Genomic DNA, 19,242 nt, shown 5'->3' with positions numbered 1-19,242 from the left:
GGAGAGCTGAGTCCTGTGGGGAGAGCTGAGTCCCGTGGGGAGAGAGCTGAGTCCTGTGGGGAGAGGGCTGAGTCCCGTGGGGGGAGAGCTGAGCCCCATGGTGAGAGAACTGAGCCCCATGGGGGAGAGCTGAGTCCCGTGGGGGGAGAGCTGAGCTCCATGGGGGGAGAGCAGAGCCCCTGGGGGAGGCCGGGAGCACGGGGTAGAGGTCAACGCTCACTCATCCTTGGCAAGTATTTTATTTCAAGGCCCAGCACAATTCCCTATGGTTTTTCTTTTCCCCTTTTATAAGAACAAAGCAACTGAATTAAACCTGTGATGTTCTTTGTTAATGTCTTGCCTTGAGACCAAGCAGAGGCTGAGGCAAATAGGAACTGGATGATATTTACCTTTTCCATTTTGTGCCCAGTGCCCAGCTAATAAGGCTCTGCCTCCCTCCCTCGTTCCTTTCTTCCTCCTGTGTACAGAATGTTTAAAATGTGTGAGACACGAAATAATGAAATTGTTTATGCATTAAAACAAGGATTGGATCTATAATTATATAAGCCAGGAGCTAGTGGGGAAAACTCCCCAACTACAACGGACCCCATCTGTGCCTGATAGATGAATCCTCATGGTCTACACTGGCGATCACACAACTTCCTGGCAGGGACGCTCGTTGTTTCTTGTTGGGGTGCAATGGGAGTGGAGGAGTGTCCATGGACGTATCCGTTTGGGTGACACGCGTCTGTCCACTCTCCCGTATCAGTTGGTAAGTATTTTTCAACAAAAAATAGCTGGCTAGAGACAACAATTGGTTGATTTTCACTAGGGATTAAAATGAAAGATTTGTCCCTCCCTACTCCATGTACGATGTTAATTTTCTTAGTAGAGTTTACTTTCCGAGCCATACCCTGTTAGTTCAGAAGAGAATGGCTGGTTACAGAATGGAATAATTGTTCTGCATTCCCCAGGGTAAGTACAGTGTTGTTTTACCAATCCCTGTGTATTTAAATTCCTTGAACGAAAATCGATATGCAAAAACAACATTGACTCGATGTGTTTGTTAACTCAAAAATCAGTGCTTCATGGTGGTATTCATATTTGTCACTGGCAGTCGGAGCTGAGGCTGGGAGGAAACCTGCGTCCAGCCTGGAGATTCTAATTTCATTAGCCAGAAGCCAAAAGGTCCCCAGCAACTCTAACAAAAGATGTTTCACTTTTGGAACAAAGTTGTTTCTGAAGTCTGTAGGTCCCTGGCGGCTCCTCCTTAATGCCTAAATCTGCAGACAGATTTGCTGGGTGTCAATTTCCTAATTCAAACGAAGCCTCCGCGTTCCATGTCTTCATGGTCATCATGGTGAGAGAACTGCCGCTTTAGAGTCGGGTGTGTCCAGGGAATCGCTGACCTTGAAAGCCAGATCTGTATCTCACCCCTGGAAGCTTCCATCAGTCATGATTCAAATGGAGAACAAGGCTATTTCTCGGGGAAATTCCTCACTTGAGCTTAAGGATGCAAAAGCCTTTAGCATTTTGGTTTGTTTGGAGTACCTTAGGAAACCACCTTTTTCTTGGAATACAATTAAAGCAAACTCTGAGAATTAACCATTTGAAATATTTCTTACGTTTTTACGGAATTACAGACCAAATATCCTTCGTGGGTACAAGATGGCCAAGAAAGGCTGGATGGGGAGAATCTTGTGGGTGCTAGAGAAGGTCAAAGATTCATTAGGATTCGGATCCAAGGTCAATAAAGGAAAGTCGCCTTCGAGTAACTGGAGCCTGGGCAAGGCGCCTCTGCCCTGGTGGGGTCTTGCCAGCCCTGTGTCAGCTGACCCGGGTGCAGAGTCCCGAGTCCCTCCCTCCACCTGGCTCAGCTCACAGTGGCACTAACAGATCCTGTGGTAGCAGTGACCGAAATAAGGAACTGTGGCAATCACGCGGAGCACAGGACTTGGAAGCAGAGAAGAGCAATGTTGACAAACAGGTTAAGAAAACCCTGTCCCCCGGGTGGTCTCCTGGCACCTTGAATCTCTGCCTTTCAGAACAGAACCTTAGAGCTGTGGGGAAAGATGTCCTCTGGGATCCTTCCTATGCCCGGGCCTCGTCAGTGTGCCGAGAAGGCAAGGCCATGCCTGCCGCTTCCCCGGCCATTTCTCAGGCCGGCGCTCGCTGAACCCCGAGGAGCGAGGTCGTGTCTCCCTCTGGGACCAGGGCAGGCCTCCTTACTGTTACCTGTACCGGTGGCCGCCCCCAGGCAGAGACCCCCCCAGCTGTGCTAACCCAGCACGTGCACAGCATCCGTCCCTGCTCCCGCTCCTGGGCCCTGGGAAGTCGGGGGTCAGAAGATTTTCTGATTCCCCGAGCCCCTCTCTTTGGCCGGCATCAGTGCAACAGTAACAGGCTGGCTTGTTAGCTGGTAAGTAAACTAGGAAAATCTGTGACCCTTCGCAGACCAAGGACTCTACTGGTTGTTGAAGGTAAGTGCAAAATCATGACTCTTTCTCTCAACCGCAGTATGTCCAGTACCTCAATGTCATTCAATAAATACTTAGTGAACCAGCGAATGACTGATGGAGACACAGAAAATTAGATCCATGCATTCATCCAGATGGTCGCCCATGTGTGTGTAAGAATGTTGTGAGTATATATTCACTGTCATGCACTTTACTGCGAGCCAGAGATACAGGGAGGAATGCAATATTTTTCTCATGCTCAGAAAGCTCACAGTCTGACCCCAGGCCGCTTAACAGGTGCATTCTGCTTAGTGTGACATAGGATGAGAGCTACAAGGGGGAGCGCCATTTTGGGGGAAGAGAGAAGAAAGTGATCACTTGGGTAGGATAAGGGAGACCTTCCCGGGTCATGGCTGAGGTAATGTGAAATATCAGCAGGAGCTGGATGAGTCCATGGAGGTGAGGTGCCCACTGGAGCGTGGCAGGTACCACGGCAGAGGTGCGACACCGAATGATGCAGGAATTTGTAACGGCTGGTGACAGTCACAGCAGGGACCCTGGTGCACGGTCGGCGGTGGGAGATGGGTTCAGATGACGCACAGTCTCGTGAACGTGAAGAGCAGTCTTTGGATGCTTGAATCCAGAGCAGCCCTTTGGGGATCTGAACTGTAGAAACAGCATTTCAGCAGTGGTGCGGATCAGCTCCGTGGAACATGATGCCGGCTGTCACATGGAGGACTGTGTGACTGGCTGTGACAGGGGAGATTGGTGGGAGACAGAGGGGGGGACGCCGGCCGCCAGCCGTGCAGAGTGGTACCCAGCACCCACACCGGGCAGGTGCTCAGCTGCCGAGGAAATGGTGCTTCAGGCCAGGAGCCTGCGTTGGGAGGGACGAGGGAAGCCCCATGGGGGAGGCTGGAGGAAGGGGCTGGGGGACCATAGGGGCCTCCAAGAGCCCACCCGGGTGTTTGCAGCCCTGTGGGGTGTCTGTCCCAGGGGCTCGGAAAGGAGCACCTGCCTGTGGGGACACTCACAAAGGTGCATGTGTTTTGAACGTGGCCTTCATGGTCACTGAATCTCATCTTTGCAAAATGTGTTGTTGGTAGAAAATTGAATTTTTCACACTCTTAAGCTGCAAAAAACCATAGCGGTGTAATGAGATCATCTGGAAATGGATTTTCATTGGCACTGGACTCTAATTGTTTGAAGAAAAACCCATCTCGTCCATTTTAAACCACAACAACGGTTGCATGAAGTGTGCCCAAGAATTCAAGGTGGCGTTACGTGGTGGGAGGCCAAGGCTTGAAGTCGTGTCTGCTGAAATTGTTGCTTTTTTCCCCGACACAACATCTGTGCATTGCTCTTCACCATAATGAAGAATCAAGTAACAACGCTCTCAACATATTAAGTGTTGCTAATTTCAGAGCTCACAGAATAAACATAAACAAAAATAAAGAGCAGAAATCTTTCCAATGTCCTCATTTTCAAAAGGCAACTCATTTAAGGTATCAAATAATGGAAAGCAAGCTGAAAACATCCAAATTGTTGCATCTGACATCATTGCTTCTTGTTTTGCTGTTGCTGTTGTTTTTAATCAATAGGTCATTTTGGGGGAGCCTGTGGCTTACAGGAAAGCTGAGTGGGAAATGCAGGGGTCCCCTGTACCTCTCCACCCCCACCCTGCTTCCCTGGCACCAACATCTTACACTGGCCTGGTGAATTTGTTACAACTGACAAGCCAGAATTAATACATTTAAAATGAGTATCACATTTCTTGACTGCATTATTTGTTCTTTGGGTGTCGAGTTTGATAAGTTCTTTATAGATTTTGGATACTAGCCCTTTATCTGATATGTCATTTGCAAATATTTTCTCCCATTCTGTCGGTTGTCTTTTGGTTTTGTGGACTGTTTCTTTTGCTGTGCAAAAGCTTTTTATCTTGATGAAATCCCAATAGTTCATTTTTGCCCTGGCTTCCCTTGCCTTTGGCGATGTTTCTAGGAAGAAGTTGCTGTGGCTGAGGTCGAAGAGGTTGCTGCCTGTGTTCTCCTTGAGGATTTTGATGGACTCCTGTCTCACGTTTAGGTCTTTCAACCATTTGGAGTTTATCCTTGTGTGTGGTGTAAGGAAATGGTCCAGCTTCATTCTTCTGCATGTGGCTGTCCAATTTTCCCAACACCATTTGCTGGAATGCAAGCTGGTGCAGCCACTCTGGAAAACAGTGTGGAGTTTCCTCAAGATGTTAAAAATAGAGCTACCCTATGACCCAGCAATTGCACTCCTGGGTATTTACTTCCAAGACACAGATGTAGTGAAAAGAAGGGCCATATGCACCCCGATGTTCATAGCAGCAATGTCCACAACAGCCAAACTGTGGAAAGAGCTGAAATGCCCCTCAACAGACGAATGGATAAAGAAGATGTGGTCCATATATACAATGGAATATTACTCAGCCATCAGAAAGGATGAATACCCAACTTTTACATCAACATGGATGGGACTGGAGGAGACTATGCTCAGTGAAATAAGTCAGAGAAAGACAATTATCATATGGTTTCACTCATATGTGGAACATAAGGAATAGCCTGGAAGATCACAGGGGAAGGGAGGGAAAACTGAAAGGGAAGAAATCAGAGAGGGAGACGGACCATGAGAGACTCTTAACTATAGCAACAAACGGAGGGTTACAGAGGGGAGGGGGGTGGGGGGATGGGGTAACTGGGTGATGGGCAGTAAGGAGGGCAGATGACGGAATGGGCACTGAGTGTTATATGCAGCTGATGAATCACTGAACTCTACCTCTGAAACTAATGATGTACTCTATGTTGGCTAATTGAATTTAAATAAAAAAACAAAAATAAAAAGAATATGACATAACTTTCTTTGTACTTTTGCTGACTTCTGGGAAAACAGCATTAAACCGTATGTGGATAAAAGTGTAAAGTTTTCAGTGTAATGCCAAGTAAACTAAAACTTTCAGGGCACCTGGGTGGCTCAGTCGGTTAAGCGTCTGCCTTCGGCTCAGGTCATGGTCCCAGGGTCCTGGGATCGAGCCCCGCATCGGGCTCCCTGCTCCGCGGGAAGCCTGGTTCTCCCTCTCCCACTCCCCCTGCTTGTGTTCCCTCTCTCGCTGTGTCTTCCTCTCTGTCAAATAAATAAACAAATAAAATCTAAAAAAACCCTTTCATTTAAGGATTATGGGATTAAAAATGCATATATATATAAAGCCTTATTTTTGCTATTTACAAGTGTGTTATAGAAAGAAACAGCATAAGTGGAGGACTCATATATTAGATATGTGTTCTCAATATCTTTTAGAAATGGTTTCTCTTAGCTGAAAACTTCTCTAAATCATGACTGTTGCCAAGTGTGTTATGTGGGAAGGACACCCCTATGGATCCAGCTTCCTGCATGGCCCTATTTCACCGGGAGTCTGGTGCTTCTGCAGGGATGCTCCGCCCACTGGGTCGCACTCACTGGGGGAGATTAGAAATGAAACTCAGCGGTCCCGACCTTCACCAGAGGCTCTTCCTGTCTGTTTTGCCATGTCCATGAGAGCAGGTGGAGGGAAGGAAACAGTACAAAGCAGGGTCCCCGATGAACACAGGGGTCAGGTGCTCTTGAGCACGAGCTCTTCTTCCTCAGGACCTCTGTTCTTGCGTCCTTGGGGGTTGGAAGGACAGACTCAGGAAGGGACATCAGCAACAGGCAAGGGAAGGAAGCCCAGGGAGGATGGTCACACAGGGGGACCAGCACCTAACCAGCGTGGGAACAGCCCGCTCCAATCCCCAAGAGGTGAAGCGCATGACACTGTTGGTGCTGGCTGGTTGGTGGCAGCCAGGGCCTCCCCGTTCCCGGCAGGGGCCCCCCTGTCTCGCTTGAGCCTGGGTCTGAGACTCCGCATCGTGACCTAACAACGTGTCTCTTCTCATTGCCAACTCAAGAGAGTCTAAAACAACCATTAACTAAATACCGTAGTATTTATTAATTTTAAACTCATTTTAATCTGTGCCATTTTTGCATACATATGAAATCTGTAGCCTTAATAAATGTCCATTTCTTCTTAGTAGAGAAAGTGAGGATATTTCAACAATGAAATAAATCATGGGGGAAGGGTGCCATTGTTCTGTGATAAAACTCTTTGGTCTATATAATTTTTTCCGAGTTTAAAATAACACGAGAATTCACTCCAATAAAAAGTAAACATTACTTTTCTCAAAAAATTTAATTGCAGAACTATTTACAAGAGGTGAACATCAGCAATACAGAAATCAAATGAGAGCGGCATCATCATAGAAGAGTTATGGAGAGCACGGTGGGCGTGATTTCCTTATAATCGTCTGAGAGTGAAAAAAAAATAGTCATGGACACAGAGAACTCAAATAACAGAACATGGTGGAGCCTCAAAGAAATGACCAACATTCTGATAAGAAGTTATTAACCAGAAGCAAGGAGTGGTGGTGATGGAGAGCGTATACTGTACATTCAGATCAGGTATCCTGCATGCTACTAAATAGAATTTATCAAAAGAACCATAAAAGCATGAGAAAGAGAATTACATAAAATACTTTAATTCCAGTGAGGGGAAACTTTGTACAGATGTCGAGTATTTGGCACTCTGTTCATCCTCATTGTTGATATGATTTCATATGTATATATATATATATTTATATACTTTTTTTTAAACTTTAACTAAACATCTAGTTTCCTGGTTCTAACATTCCTTGAATTTCTATAGGAGGCATTGAATTTAGTCCTTAGGCCACACCTGGGTATTTTGGCATGTAACATGGAGGGGGATTATGAATTGGTCTCTAGACAGGAAGGGCCTGTCCGAGAGGAAAGTGACTTAGCATTTGGAAATCAGAGTTCAAAAGTAGCCTAGGACTTCCTACTGGTGGGGGAAACCCTTGAATTCAGCAAACCAGTGATCACGTGGAGGGAGAGACACACATGCTGAGCCCTTTTAACGTGATATGATCCTAACGCTGGAATGGCGGGGGCTGGGTGGTGGTGGTGAGTTTGGGGAAAATCAGAGTGGGTGGGTGGCCTCTGGAAGGTACCACACACCCACGGCCTTAGCGCTTCGGTTGTGGCATGTTAGCAGGAGGGTAGAGCACGCTGTCTATGGAGACTACCGTCTACTGGAACGAGATAAATTTGTACTTAAGTTGGCACAAGAACCTGGCACACGTCTGTCATCATCACCTCTCCCCCATTGAGTACGCGAGAGCTTGGACCCCCAAGCTCTCAGATTCGGAAAAAGCACCCATGATGAAGAGTCACATAAAACCTAAGAAAGTAGGGCGGTAAACCTCTGTTACCTTAGTTAGTGTATATACAAAATCTTTTTAAAAAGTAGTGTTATAGTAGGTAACTCACATTTCCTCTGCAAAGAAGTCGTCTGTCGTGTGTTTAGACTGGCGCTTTGAAATACTTTCTTTTTACTGCTGGATGAAAAGGCCAAGGTGAGGGCAGCAACTCATAAACTTATGGATACTTTTCAATGTTGCGGGATGAAAAAGGTGGTTCTTTCTTGGAGCATTCCCACGGACCACTTCTGCATTCTCTGAAGAGTGAAAGAGAATAATTACAAAAAGCTGGACTTAGAGGGGTAGCTTCGCAAACTTTTAGCAATTTAGGTCAGTCTGTCTGATTGCGTTCTTGGTGCGCTCCCGAATTACGTTCTCCTTCATCCCTGCAACGTTTCACTGGATGTCTCTCCGCCCATCTAACATGCGGCTGAGCTTAAGTAACAGTGAAAACGTGGCCTGATTCTGGCTGGCGCTGGTTTTCGGATATTTATGAAGGGACCCGACGTTTGCAAGCATCGCACGCCTGGTGGGGAGGATTGTTGGGGCGAGGGCCGTGGCACCTCAGGGGTCGCTCCCACGCTCACCCCTGCTCCCAAGGAGCTTGGAGGGCTTGAGAGCTCACATGACATCAGTCTTCGTAAGCCATCTGCGAGGGAGATGAGAGACAGGAGAAAACAGACGTGAAGTTTCGTCTGGCTGACATATGACCAGGAGCCAGGTTGTTGGACCGGCCGTCCGGCCATTCTGAGCTGGCCATTCATTTCCCAAACATTCTGCAGCTACTCTGCGCCTGGCAAGTAGCAGGGCGCGTGCAAGGCACCTCTCCTCCAGCCCTCCGTTCGCCGCCCGCGCCTCACTGAGTGTCAGCAAGGCCCGGCCGGCAGGCGGGCCCTGCAGCGAAGGCGTGGGCCCTGCAGTCACAGACCACACCGGCCACCGAGCGAAGCAATGCCTGGTGCTCCAACCACTACTCGGGGGGAGAGGGTTAGCACTCAGCAGCCGACCACATTCTCCAGCTCTTCCGCTTGTGGTTTTCTAATCTGTTTTCAAGTTCTGGACTCCTGTATTCGACCCAAACTTTCACACGAGTGTAAACAAAGGTGCAGACAAAAACAATAGAGAGAACCTCAGGAAGTTCCAAGGGGGTACGGATTGGAAACCATGGTCAGCAACTACCTGATTAGTAAGTTAAATTTGCAAAAGAAAGAGAAAAAAGATCAGCGGTCAAGGCTTGAGAAGAAAGCAGCAAATGGAAACAGGTAGAATTTAGCCATCTAGACCCGGTTCTGGGGGGACCGGAACCTATGCTTGTTGGCAGGAGTGTTCCAGTTTTCAGAAGTGGGGTCAAACGCCGTACCTGGGAGCCCTCCCACACGGGTGCATGCAGGCCGGACCTGTCTCGTGCAGACGTTTCCTGCTGCTGACCCCACTGAGAGCGGGGGTCCCCATGCTCACAAACACCAGCCTGGCCGCTCTGTTCAGCCTGGGGACACACGTGCTCCTAAGCCGATTCCAGATACGGTGGCTGGACCTTCTGTCCACTACGGGTTCTGGGCACAAGGCTGGTTGCTCTTCCAGCAGAAGCAGCTCAGCCCCGGCTGTGTCCCCCCTAGGATGCTCCCCGGGCCTCCGAATCCCCGGGCCACACGAGGTCTGGTTTGACTGACCTTCTGGCGAAGACACGATCCCCTGTCCCCCCTCCCTCCTCGCCACCAGGAGCTCTGGCCCAAAGCAGAGAGCTGCCCTGATGGGCGCACACTCCGCGGTCACCACGGGCACCTTGACCAACCGGCTGCAGTGTCAGACCGTCCTGAGAGACCGTCCCAGATTGGGGTGGGGTGGGGGTGTCTGCCAGGGCCTGGCAGTGGGGTGGCCCACAGGGGAGCAAGCACGCAGCGTGGGGTCTTTGGACTCGAGCGAGAGAGACCGTGCGTGGAGAGGCAAATGGCGAGGTGGGGCGGGCAGGACGCCGACTGCAAAGCAGTGACAGCGGCCTACACACTGGCGAGTTGGGCAACTGGTTGTCTTCCGATGGCAGGTCTGGCTGCTTCCGTGGGAGCCTGCACGGCAAGGCCCTCTACATTGCAGGTCACTGATTTTGTGGCTCTGTTTTTTTTAAAGAGGGACCCTTAGATGTAATTGTTTTCTCCAATGGTACACTTTACTATTTAATGCTCTAGAAGTCTTTGAGGTGAACGCAGCAACAATTCTTTTCAAACAGAAATGTGAATTTTTGGTATCATACAACAGTTCCATTCTTTACACACCGTTCAAGGATGGGTCTCCACATTTGCTGAGAAGATCATGGTAACAATCGTTACGGGCAAACACGCGACACATGGCAATGAGAGATGAGGATGCGTGAGAGGGTTACGTCGAAAGTGCTCTGTGGACAAGTGACGTTCAGCTCCTCCGGGCTTTGTGGAGCCGCAGGATGCTGTGTATCTTACTCGTGTCTCGGTGTTGAGAGCGAACCGAAGGCTTCAGGGGGCCGCGTCAGCTCGCCGCTGTGAGCCAAATCGTTTCTAACGCAGAGTCACGGCGGGTACGCTGTGTCTTCAGGAATGGAGCTACGCAGTCAGAGAGAAGCCTGCACTTTTGTCCACGACGCCCCCGGAGCGCGGTGCACTTGCATTTCCCACCATGCTCTCAAGCGGACACACAATCACTTAGTGAAACTACCAGCAACCGCGGTGAAAGGCCACACTGTTGCTCTGTAGGGTGTATGTGCAAGCAGGACCTGAAAGAAGCCGGCTGGACTGACTGACACAAGTACTAGAAACAGCTTTATTGTTCTTTACATGTACAGTGTGTAAACATGGCTTATCGTCTGCATCTCGGAGTGGAATGTCGCCTGGGCGGGAACTGCAGATATTGCACTTAGTCATGGAGCGTGACAGGGAGCACCGCCTCGGAGCCGCAACACTGGGTGTGCGTCCGTCACATGGCCTTCTTTGGGACTCGGTGGACCACGCAGGGGCTCGTACACGTCCCCCAGCGCCAATCAATGGCTGCCGTCGGGTTTGGTGGTAGGTTCATTTGCTCATTTCGGGGTGGTTTCAGCCAAAACTTTTGGGGATTTTAGGATAAAAATGAGGATACAAAACATAGAAAAAAAAAAAAAGAAAGGAAAGCCAGATTCAGCGAATACTTTCATTCAAGACAGGATCAGAGAATCTGGGATCTAGAATAATTATTGTCTAATTTTATAATTTGTTCTATGTTTTGGGCGAGCTCAAGGAAATGGGATAAAATGCACCGGCTGCCGGAGATACAGATGTATCAGCAGGCTGGCGTACGTGTATGCATTTCCCATTTCCTCTTACCAAGGGGTCTACACCGACTTTACTTCTCTGGGGTGATTTCTGAAGAGCATTTCATCCTAAATGATACATCATTTTTTTAAAGTCTAAAATGCCAATACTTGCAAGTACATTTGTTTTTAACAGAGTATAGTGAATACAGGAAGAAGCATCATTATTGTGCACTACTCAGGATTTAGGTATTTACTTAGGTAGAAAAAAAATGCTTTGAATACTCTGGGGAAATAGGATTCATTTATAGAAGAATATTTCAGGGATCTTTTTTTTTTGCATTTTTCAAGGATATACATTCGTACTGATTTTTGCTTCCAAATATATTTTAAGGCTGTTTGGTAAGATATACCAAATATGAGGCTCAATTTACAGGGTTTTGTTCTTACAGGGAATTCTTAACTACTCAGCTTTAAAAAAGTAAAACTTTGAAGCTAAACATGCTTTACTATCAACTGTGCTCCGATGAACCCCATGCTTCGTGGAATGTAGAGTGTGAGGAAAAGGAAAAACTGCAGGCTGAGCCAACACCCGTAGGGGCCAGGACCTCACCGAACGCTCTCGGCGAGGTCACCAGGCTGCAGTGGGAGCTGGGTACATTTAAAGTGCCGGTCAAGCTGAGGAAAGAAAGTGCTACAGTGGGGAAGCCGGGGCTGCTCTTGGTGCCGTAGGGCCACAGGGAGGCCTGTGTTCGGGGGGACACACCCGCCTTCAGGTGCAGTCCTGCTTTCACCTTGCGTGACAGTGAGGACTCCAAGTTTGGGATCCGACAGAGAAACGGGACAGGCTCTTCCTCCGACGACGTGCCCGAACAGGGACACGCAAAGCATTGGAATGACGGTCACTGCGTCTACATCGAATTGTACAAATGCAAACCCTTTTCATTTGAATCCTTCCTGCTTTTCTCTGGTGCCAATCATGAAAACTAATTACTTTTCTTAAAGTCCACAGCTGGAAGTCACCATATGTGACCTTTTTTTTTTTCCCCGTCATGTCTAAAACAGGCAAGAAATAGATTCTTGACTTTAACAATACTGCATAGGACAAAAGAATTCTGGAAAAATACAAATGTAAACTACATTTCTTCTTTACCATTTAAACTGAGATATACTTACCACTCACATTCATATTTCTTAAACTTTTTACAACATCACGTGTCACTTTAAACAAGCAAACTTTTTTCTTAAGGGTACCCTGGAGAGTCAACCGATAGAGCAGTTTGAGAATAAATACACATCTATAAAAAAATCACATGTACATAAATGGGAACACTTAGAAGACGAGACTGTGTGATATAAGTTACAAAGGAATAAGACATACAATGACTCTTGCATCACAATAAGGGCCATGCTGTTTCTTTTCAGACACCTGCTACGGGACAAGCCAGCCTTTTGTAAGACTTTGATCTCTTTTCATGTGTCACTCCCTTGTGTGAATGAACAGTCAGCGTATTTTTTGATTGTGTAGATGCTGTGCTGGGTATTTTTTTAATGGGTTCAGACGTGGAATCCCCCGGGTTTCTGGAGAACTGCATGGCAGGGAGCTGGGGGGCTGGAGAGATGGCTTCTCATCACCATAGACTTGGCACAAGGACCCTGGCAATGGGTCAGCTGGATTCGGGGAGAAGCACCCCCAGGTGAAAGGGGGTGGGGGGGGTCTGTCTTTCCTGCCCTTCGAGCTGGAGCACCTTCCACTGGGGTGTCTAGTGAGTGGTGAGATGCACCCATTGATTGCTATTTGTTATTCTTGCCTCTATTTATCACACGATTTATAAAAATATAAATAACAAAATGTCAGCCGGGTTCCATCTCTCGAGGTGTTTCTTGTTATCCTCTGAGAACAGAGTGGATCGGTTAGGTGTCCCCATGCCTAGCCATCAGAGCTGACTGAGAGTCAGACCATCCAGGGGGAAAAGAGGAAGAAGAAGAAGAAGAAGAAGAGGAAGAAGAAGTTGTTCTGGCCGTGAGCTCGGCCGTCTGCGGAAATCAAAGCATTCCAGTGTGTGTACAGCACAAGGAACACAACAGGGCGTATTCGGTGGAGAAACGAGACAGAAGTTACCAGGTAGGTGAGAAACTGTACAAGCGTTTCATAAAGAAAAGAGAGGGCCGCGGCGAGGGCCGCCCCCGGCCCTACAGGCGCGTCTGGGCCTCGGGGATGTAGATCTCGATGCTGTCTGCGCGCTCCGAGGCCGAATTCTGGCGGAAGGACGCTGCCCTCTTGGCTGCCATGAGCCGCCTCCGGGCCTCTTGACGCTGTCTGTCTGGCAGGTCCAGGGACTTTTCTCTCGTGATGGGAAACTTCCCTTTGGGGGGCTTCTTTGGTATCGGAGGGGGTACCTTTCTTTCTTCCTGAAAAAGCATCACAAGTCAAAATTGGGGTGATCAGAGGAGAACAGAGCCAGCCCGTGAGCCTGGTCCCCCTGGGGGTGACAGCAAGTGGCCTGGGACACCCCCTGAGTGCCCGAGTCTGCCCAGCCCCTCGGCACCCCCCGTGCCCCCGCGGCCTGGCCGCCTGCCCCGTGGGCCCTGCCCGTGACTTCCTCGCATCCTTCCATGGCGGGGAGAGGGGTCTGCGGACCGCGTTACACTTAAGGAACTTGATCCTGCGCCAGAACATTGGCCATCTCCTCCGTCTCTGATTTACTCTGATGTTGTTGCCAGATTAATGGACTCTGTCATCTCTGAGCATTGGCAAATGCCCACCATTGCAAGTTCTCGAGTATCCCGGGTATTCTGCAAGATGCCACTTGACATCCCTGTCACAGTCTTTTCAACAGACTCTGGATTCTAAGGACCTTCATGAAAACCATCTTACATGGGGGAACCATTGGCCAAATTCCCTATTATGGCCCTAAAACCGCTTGACATTAACTAGATGGTAAATAGATGCAAATAATTACTTCTGATCTTTAGCTCATGTTCTTAAATAAGTCATGAAAACAGGTGTATGCCTTTTCTAGAAAGCTCCATCCCACAGTTCTGCAGCGGATGTAATATGTAGTGCTTGTTACTGTTCTGGAGAAAGGTCTGTGTCCCAAACCCTGCTGCGTTATTTACCGTGTATCCTAACCAACAAAGCTGGACACGATGCGGACTGTCCTTCCCAGCGGAGGGGTGACAGAGCCCTACATAGCCAATGACCCCCTTCCCAGGAAAGGGTGCCTGGCATAAGGCGCCAGAACCCCTTTCTTTTCTAAGCAGATATCTAGTTGTTGGGGGAAAACCCCACCCCGTGTCTTTCTCCCTTCAGCCTTTGCAGAAACCCAAATGGGCCGGACATGCTAGGACGTCGTGGGGAAGGCGTAGCTTGCCATGCAGGTTGGACGCCTGTGGCCAAACCTCCCCACTGTATAGTGTTGGATTTGATAGGGAGAGTGTTCTGGTGTCTGACACTATTCCCATGGCTTATCTTAAAATGACTTGGACCAAAAAATTTAAAAAAGCCTTGGGGGGTTACCTGTGGCTCAGTCAGTTGAGTAGCTGACTTCTGATTTGCGCTCAGGTCATGATCTCAGGGTTGTGGGATCTAGCCCTGTGTTGAGCTCCTCATTGGGTGTGGAGTCTGCTTGGGATTCTCTCCCTCCCTCTGCCCCTCCCCTGCTCCTGCTCTGTCTCTCCCCCTTTAAAAAGCAGATTAAAAAAAATTAAAATGACTTGGACCAGTAGCAACGACTTCTTCCTGACTCTTGGACAGGCTCTATGACAATGGGGTAATTGGTTCGTTAAAACGTTCAGCTCTTTCAAAAGTTAGTTCCTGTATTAAGCTCATGACTGGATCTACCTATCTCTTTTCTCTTTGCTTGGCAGCCTCTGAAGTATGGCTGTAGGAAATACACACGAGCAATTCTTGTAGGAGTCTCTCATTTAAGGAGGCTCTCAGCCTCCGGACATCCCGTGGTAGGAGAGGTTGAACAGGTGGCCCTGCAGATCTACAGAGTAGACTTGCTCATGAAACACAAGGCATGGGGCCTCGGTGGTGTGAAAGAGCTGCTCATTGTCTGCACCGCGGTGTACACCCTCAGCAACAGGCTGTCTTCAGTTAGAGGACCATTCCCTATGCATAGCTTAGGTAGAAGGGATTGTATTAGTTGTCAACTACTAAAGAATGAAAGAAGTAGGAGGGATTATTGCAAATCTTTAGACTGGTTTACTGAGTTCTATTTTTAGCATTTTATTAGAATAACATTTTCATTGGCAATCTTTACTTGTGATCTCCTTCACTTCAAAACCAGACCATAGATAGGACTTGCTTATGCCCCGTGTATGGCTTACGGACAGCCTGTGGCTTCCTACTCTCCCACCGTCAGTGTGAGAGGGGCTTTGTCAGTGGTCTGCAGCGGCATCTACAAGCCCAGAACTCTTCCAGGATGGTCGGTGGCTCCCTTGTGGCAATGGTGATGATGGCTTTTGTTCTAATTATCTGCATAGCCATATCCTCCACCACGTGCTAACACCACCGCTTCAAAGCATGTTGGGTTAATTTCATCATTTTATTTTGATAATGCCTATCTAGAAAATCAGATTATGTTTACTCAGGTCATCTTTAAAATGTGATAGGAAATCAATGTATTTATTGCTGATTCAGACCTATGTATTAGCCCCACTAAAGATGAAATCTAAAGGGAAGACGTGAAATCATGGGTTCAGATTCAATGGAAACTTTCAGCCTATTTAAGGGCCGAGGCTGAGAGATCTAGAGGAAGTTTACATCATCAAATGGTTCAGTAAAGCTCAAAATATTTTCTTGGCTTTAACTGGAGATAAGCAACTAAAACATTTATCTGAACAGGAAGCAGTCATTGTGACCAGACCCAAAACCTTCCCTATGGAAACTCATCTTTGTATAATCCGAACAAAGGTATGACGAAGACAATTCAGAGGGTCGATCCCTACAAGAAATGAGACTCTAGATTGACATGTGATTTTTGGCTAGTGTCCAAGAGATGCAGCAAGAAAGAGACTTCTTTACGACACCTGGCCAGTGACTCCCGCCCCACTCTGCACACACGTGCACGGGTGACAATTTGATGCCGTATCGCTAACCTAAGACCAGGACGCCCATTGCAGTGGAGCACGACTCCTGCAGCTGGACCAAGTACGGGGCGCGGACGAGGAGCGGGGCGTGAGGATGTCACATGCCCGGGGCAGAATTACCTTTCTTTCGGGAGACTCTATTATCTTCCAGTCGTTGAGCTTCAGCTGGTGCAGCTCATCGAACTTCATGCTGACGTCCTCGATGGAGAGCTGCAGCATGTCCCAGTAGCCCGCCAGGTCCTGGGATGTGGGTCTAGGCATGGCGCTGGGGTCCTGCCAACAGGCGAGCACAGTTTACACCTGCTCTTTCCCGCACGTGCCTTTCAAGGACTTGGGTTAGGGAGAAGCCTGGCTAATTCAAACTCTGATGCAAACATTTGAGCGGGCCCACAAAGATCCAGTAAGTTTACACACGTATTTGCCGACGCGTTTTACATTCACAAACAGGAAAAGGCTACGTATTGCGTGATCCCAGCTCTATGACATTCTGGAAAAGATAACACTGTGGGGACAGTAGAAGGATCAGAGGTTGCCCGGGGTCAGGGGGAGGGATGCAGGGGTGGGACACGACGTTTAGGGCGGGGAGGCTACTCTGTGTAGTTACCACAATAGTCGCTACATGTCACTGTACATTAGTGCAAACCCACAGAGCGTACGACACCAAGAGTGACCCTCCTGTGCAGTGTGGACTCTGGGTGATGGTCAAGTGCCCACGAGGGTTCACTGATTCTAACAGAAGCACCGTCTGTTGGGGATGCTGGTCGTGCTGTGGGGGGCAGAGGGGAACGGGAAATCTCTTTACCTTCTTTTCAATTTTGCCGTGAACCTAAAACTGCTTTAAAACAACAAAACCTGTTAAAGAAGATACATGTATTACATTCATGCATTGTTTCCTTTCGAAAATGCTTTCTTAGGCCTCAAGGATGGGGGCGACTAGCAAAGTTTTCCAACACTGGGCTGTTCATAAAAGCAACAAGGCAGCTGTGTTTTAGGTCTCCTTGGGGGATTATTCTGCAGATTGGTGCCCGGGACACAGACACGTGTTTGGTGGTGGTGGTGAGCTTGGGCTTGGAGCCGGTTCAGCTTCTGGGTGCTGACAGATCTTAGTGCGAATTCCAACGGCCAGTGACGCTGCACAAACGTTCCACGTGTGTACTTTGCTCCCACGTAGAGGGAGGACAGGCAGGTCCATTTTAGGAAGGTGTACAGTGAAGTCACGGACAGGTCCCCACACGCACAGGTGACGCCGCTGAGCCTCAAACTGGCAGCCCAGTGTGCACACTGTCCCCGCGTGGCATGAGACTGGCGAGGATCCAAAGCCCTTCAGGCGCCTCCATGCTGGGGCCAGGCCGGCTTCACCCTGTACTTGGCCGGAGGCACGCAGGGCTGTGACACCCGGGGTTAAGCGTATGGGTGTTTCTGCGTGTGGCGCCTTTGATTCAGTGGGAGGCCATCTCAGATTAAACAGAAATTTCGGTGAATTTGCTTAAAATGTGCAATTTTCAGCTCACTTGTAAGTTGTTCATGGTAAGCACAACATCCTTTACCTGTGTCTTAGTCCATTGGGGTGGCTGGACAGAACCCCACCACCGGCGGCTGACAAACAGACACGTTGCTCATGGTGCTGGAGTCTGGGCGTCCCAGATCAGGGACCGGCGTGGACATGTCCTGGGGAGACCCACGTCCAGGGGGCTCATTTCTGGCTGCGTCCTTACTTGGAGGAGGAGGGTGTGGAGCTCTGTGGGGTCTCTCTTATAAAGACACTAACCCCATTCATGGGGGCTCCACCCTGATGACTCATCACCTCCCGAAGGTGCCGCCTCCTAATGCCATCACACTGGGGGCAGAGTCCAACACGTGAATTTGGGGGGACACACGCATGCAGCACCCTGGTTTGACGTCACATCAGAATGATCGCTTTCGGCCCCCAGCCTGCTGTGCCCCGTGCGACCAGCCGGCAGCCTGTGTGGGTGAAGGTTGGGGGAAGCGAGCTGCCTGTCGGGTTGGCTCATCCGCAGAAGCCCAGGGGGATGATGGCGTCCGCAGGGTGAGGGGTGGCCGGCTTCCAGGGAACCCCTCGCGGGAGGCAGCACCGTCCCCGGCTGTGGGGCTCTTCCTCTCGCACATGGGAGCCTGAGCTCAGCCGCTGCTCGTGAGGAGAAAGAGCACGGCCATGTTGCGGCCAGGGCTGCATTCCAGTGGTGATGGTGACAGAGCAGGACTCTGATCGCACCCGTGGCCATCCGGAAGGAAGTGGAGCAGGAGGAAGCATCTCCCACCAGGGACCCGTCTTCCATCTGAACTGGAGTTTCTAAGGGGGGTTGTGTCCCCTTCTGGAAGATATCACAAACACAACAAACCTTCTCTCTTTTTGTGGGTTTAGGGGAGGACGCCTGAGCGCATCTGTAGGAAGCCACACGGTGACCCTTCTTCCAATCTCCGAGGTCAGGTTGCTGGGCGCAGGTCACGTCTTCAAAGAGAAAAGCTAAAGAAGTGTTCTTGGCGAGGCGCAGACTCCCACTGACCCACAAGCGGACATCAGTCTTACTTGTCCAGCTGCTCGGCTGCTCTTGAGGCAGGGGTGCGGCTGTGTGCAGGCAGCTGGGCACAGCCAGGCTCTGCCCCACGCCCCCGCCCCTGTCCTCTGCTCTTTTCTGGGGAAGCTGGATGCATCTGTGCCCACTGGACGTTCAGCTACCGTGATACTGTTTTTAAATGGCCCCTCCCCCAGCAAAGTGACACAGTGCTCTTTCCCAGTTAAATTCACGTCCTGAGAGTTCTTGTGACTTGCTGGCCCGGCTGTCAGAGGCCCCCGTGACGTGGACTCTGGGGCTCCCATGTTCTGGGGTAACGTGCTCAGAGGGGCTGGGAAGCCCTCCTGGGCACACACAGGATTGTGCAGCTTTGCTGGGATGTTGGTCTGAAGGGGATGGTGTTTTTCTACCAGGCTGGCTGGGGTTGCAGTGCTGCTGGTCCTGATAAGGAAAATCTGTGTCCTGAGATGGCCCACCAAGGCAGCGAGAGAGTCCCAGTTCCTGCTCAGGGCTCTTCCGGCTTCTTCTCCCTGCCCCACTTCACGCACACACCCAAAGTGCCAAGTATGCAGAAGTAAAAGTGTATAAATTGCCCCCTTTGTTTGTGC

At 49.4% G+C, this 19,242-nt stretch overlaps 1 protein-coding gene across 1 annotated transcript in view; it reads right to left on the bottom strand.

Annotated features, from left to right (window-relative positions):
- Window positions 1-13,196: 13,196 nt before the first annotated feature.
- DLGAP2 (DLG associated protein 2) overlaps window positions 13,197-19,242 on the bottom strand; it is a 166,107-nt gene continuing 160,061 nt past the window's right edge. Inside the window, exons 11-12 of the mRNA XM_028099726.2 lie at window positions 16,221-16,373; window positions 13,197-13,415 (exon numbers count right to left, since the gene is read on the bottom strand). Coding sequence (XP_027955527.2) covers window positions 13,197-13,415; window positions 16,221-16,373 — 372 coding nt within the window. The remainder of the gene's footprint in view (window positions 13,416-16,220; window positions 16,374-19,242) is intronic.

The sequence above is a fragment of the Eumetopias jubatus genome, unplaced genomic scaffold (genome assembly GCF_037043125.1).
Source record: "Eumetopias jubatus isolate StellerSeaLion01/CBP00866 unplaced genomic scaffold, mEumJub1_p1.0 scaffold_2, whole genome shotgun sequence".
Classification (NCBI taxonomy): domain Eukaryota; kingdom Metazoa; phylum Chordata; class Mammalia; order Carnivora; family Otariidae; genus Eumetopias; species Eumetopias jubatus.
The sequence above is the reverse complement of the archived record's forward strand: the minus strand, read 5'-3'. Positions and strand labels throughout refer to the sequence as shown.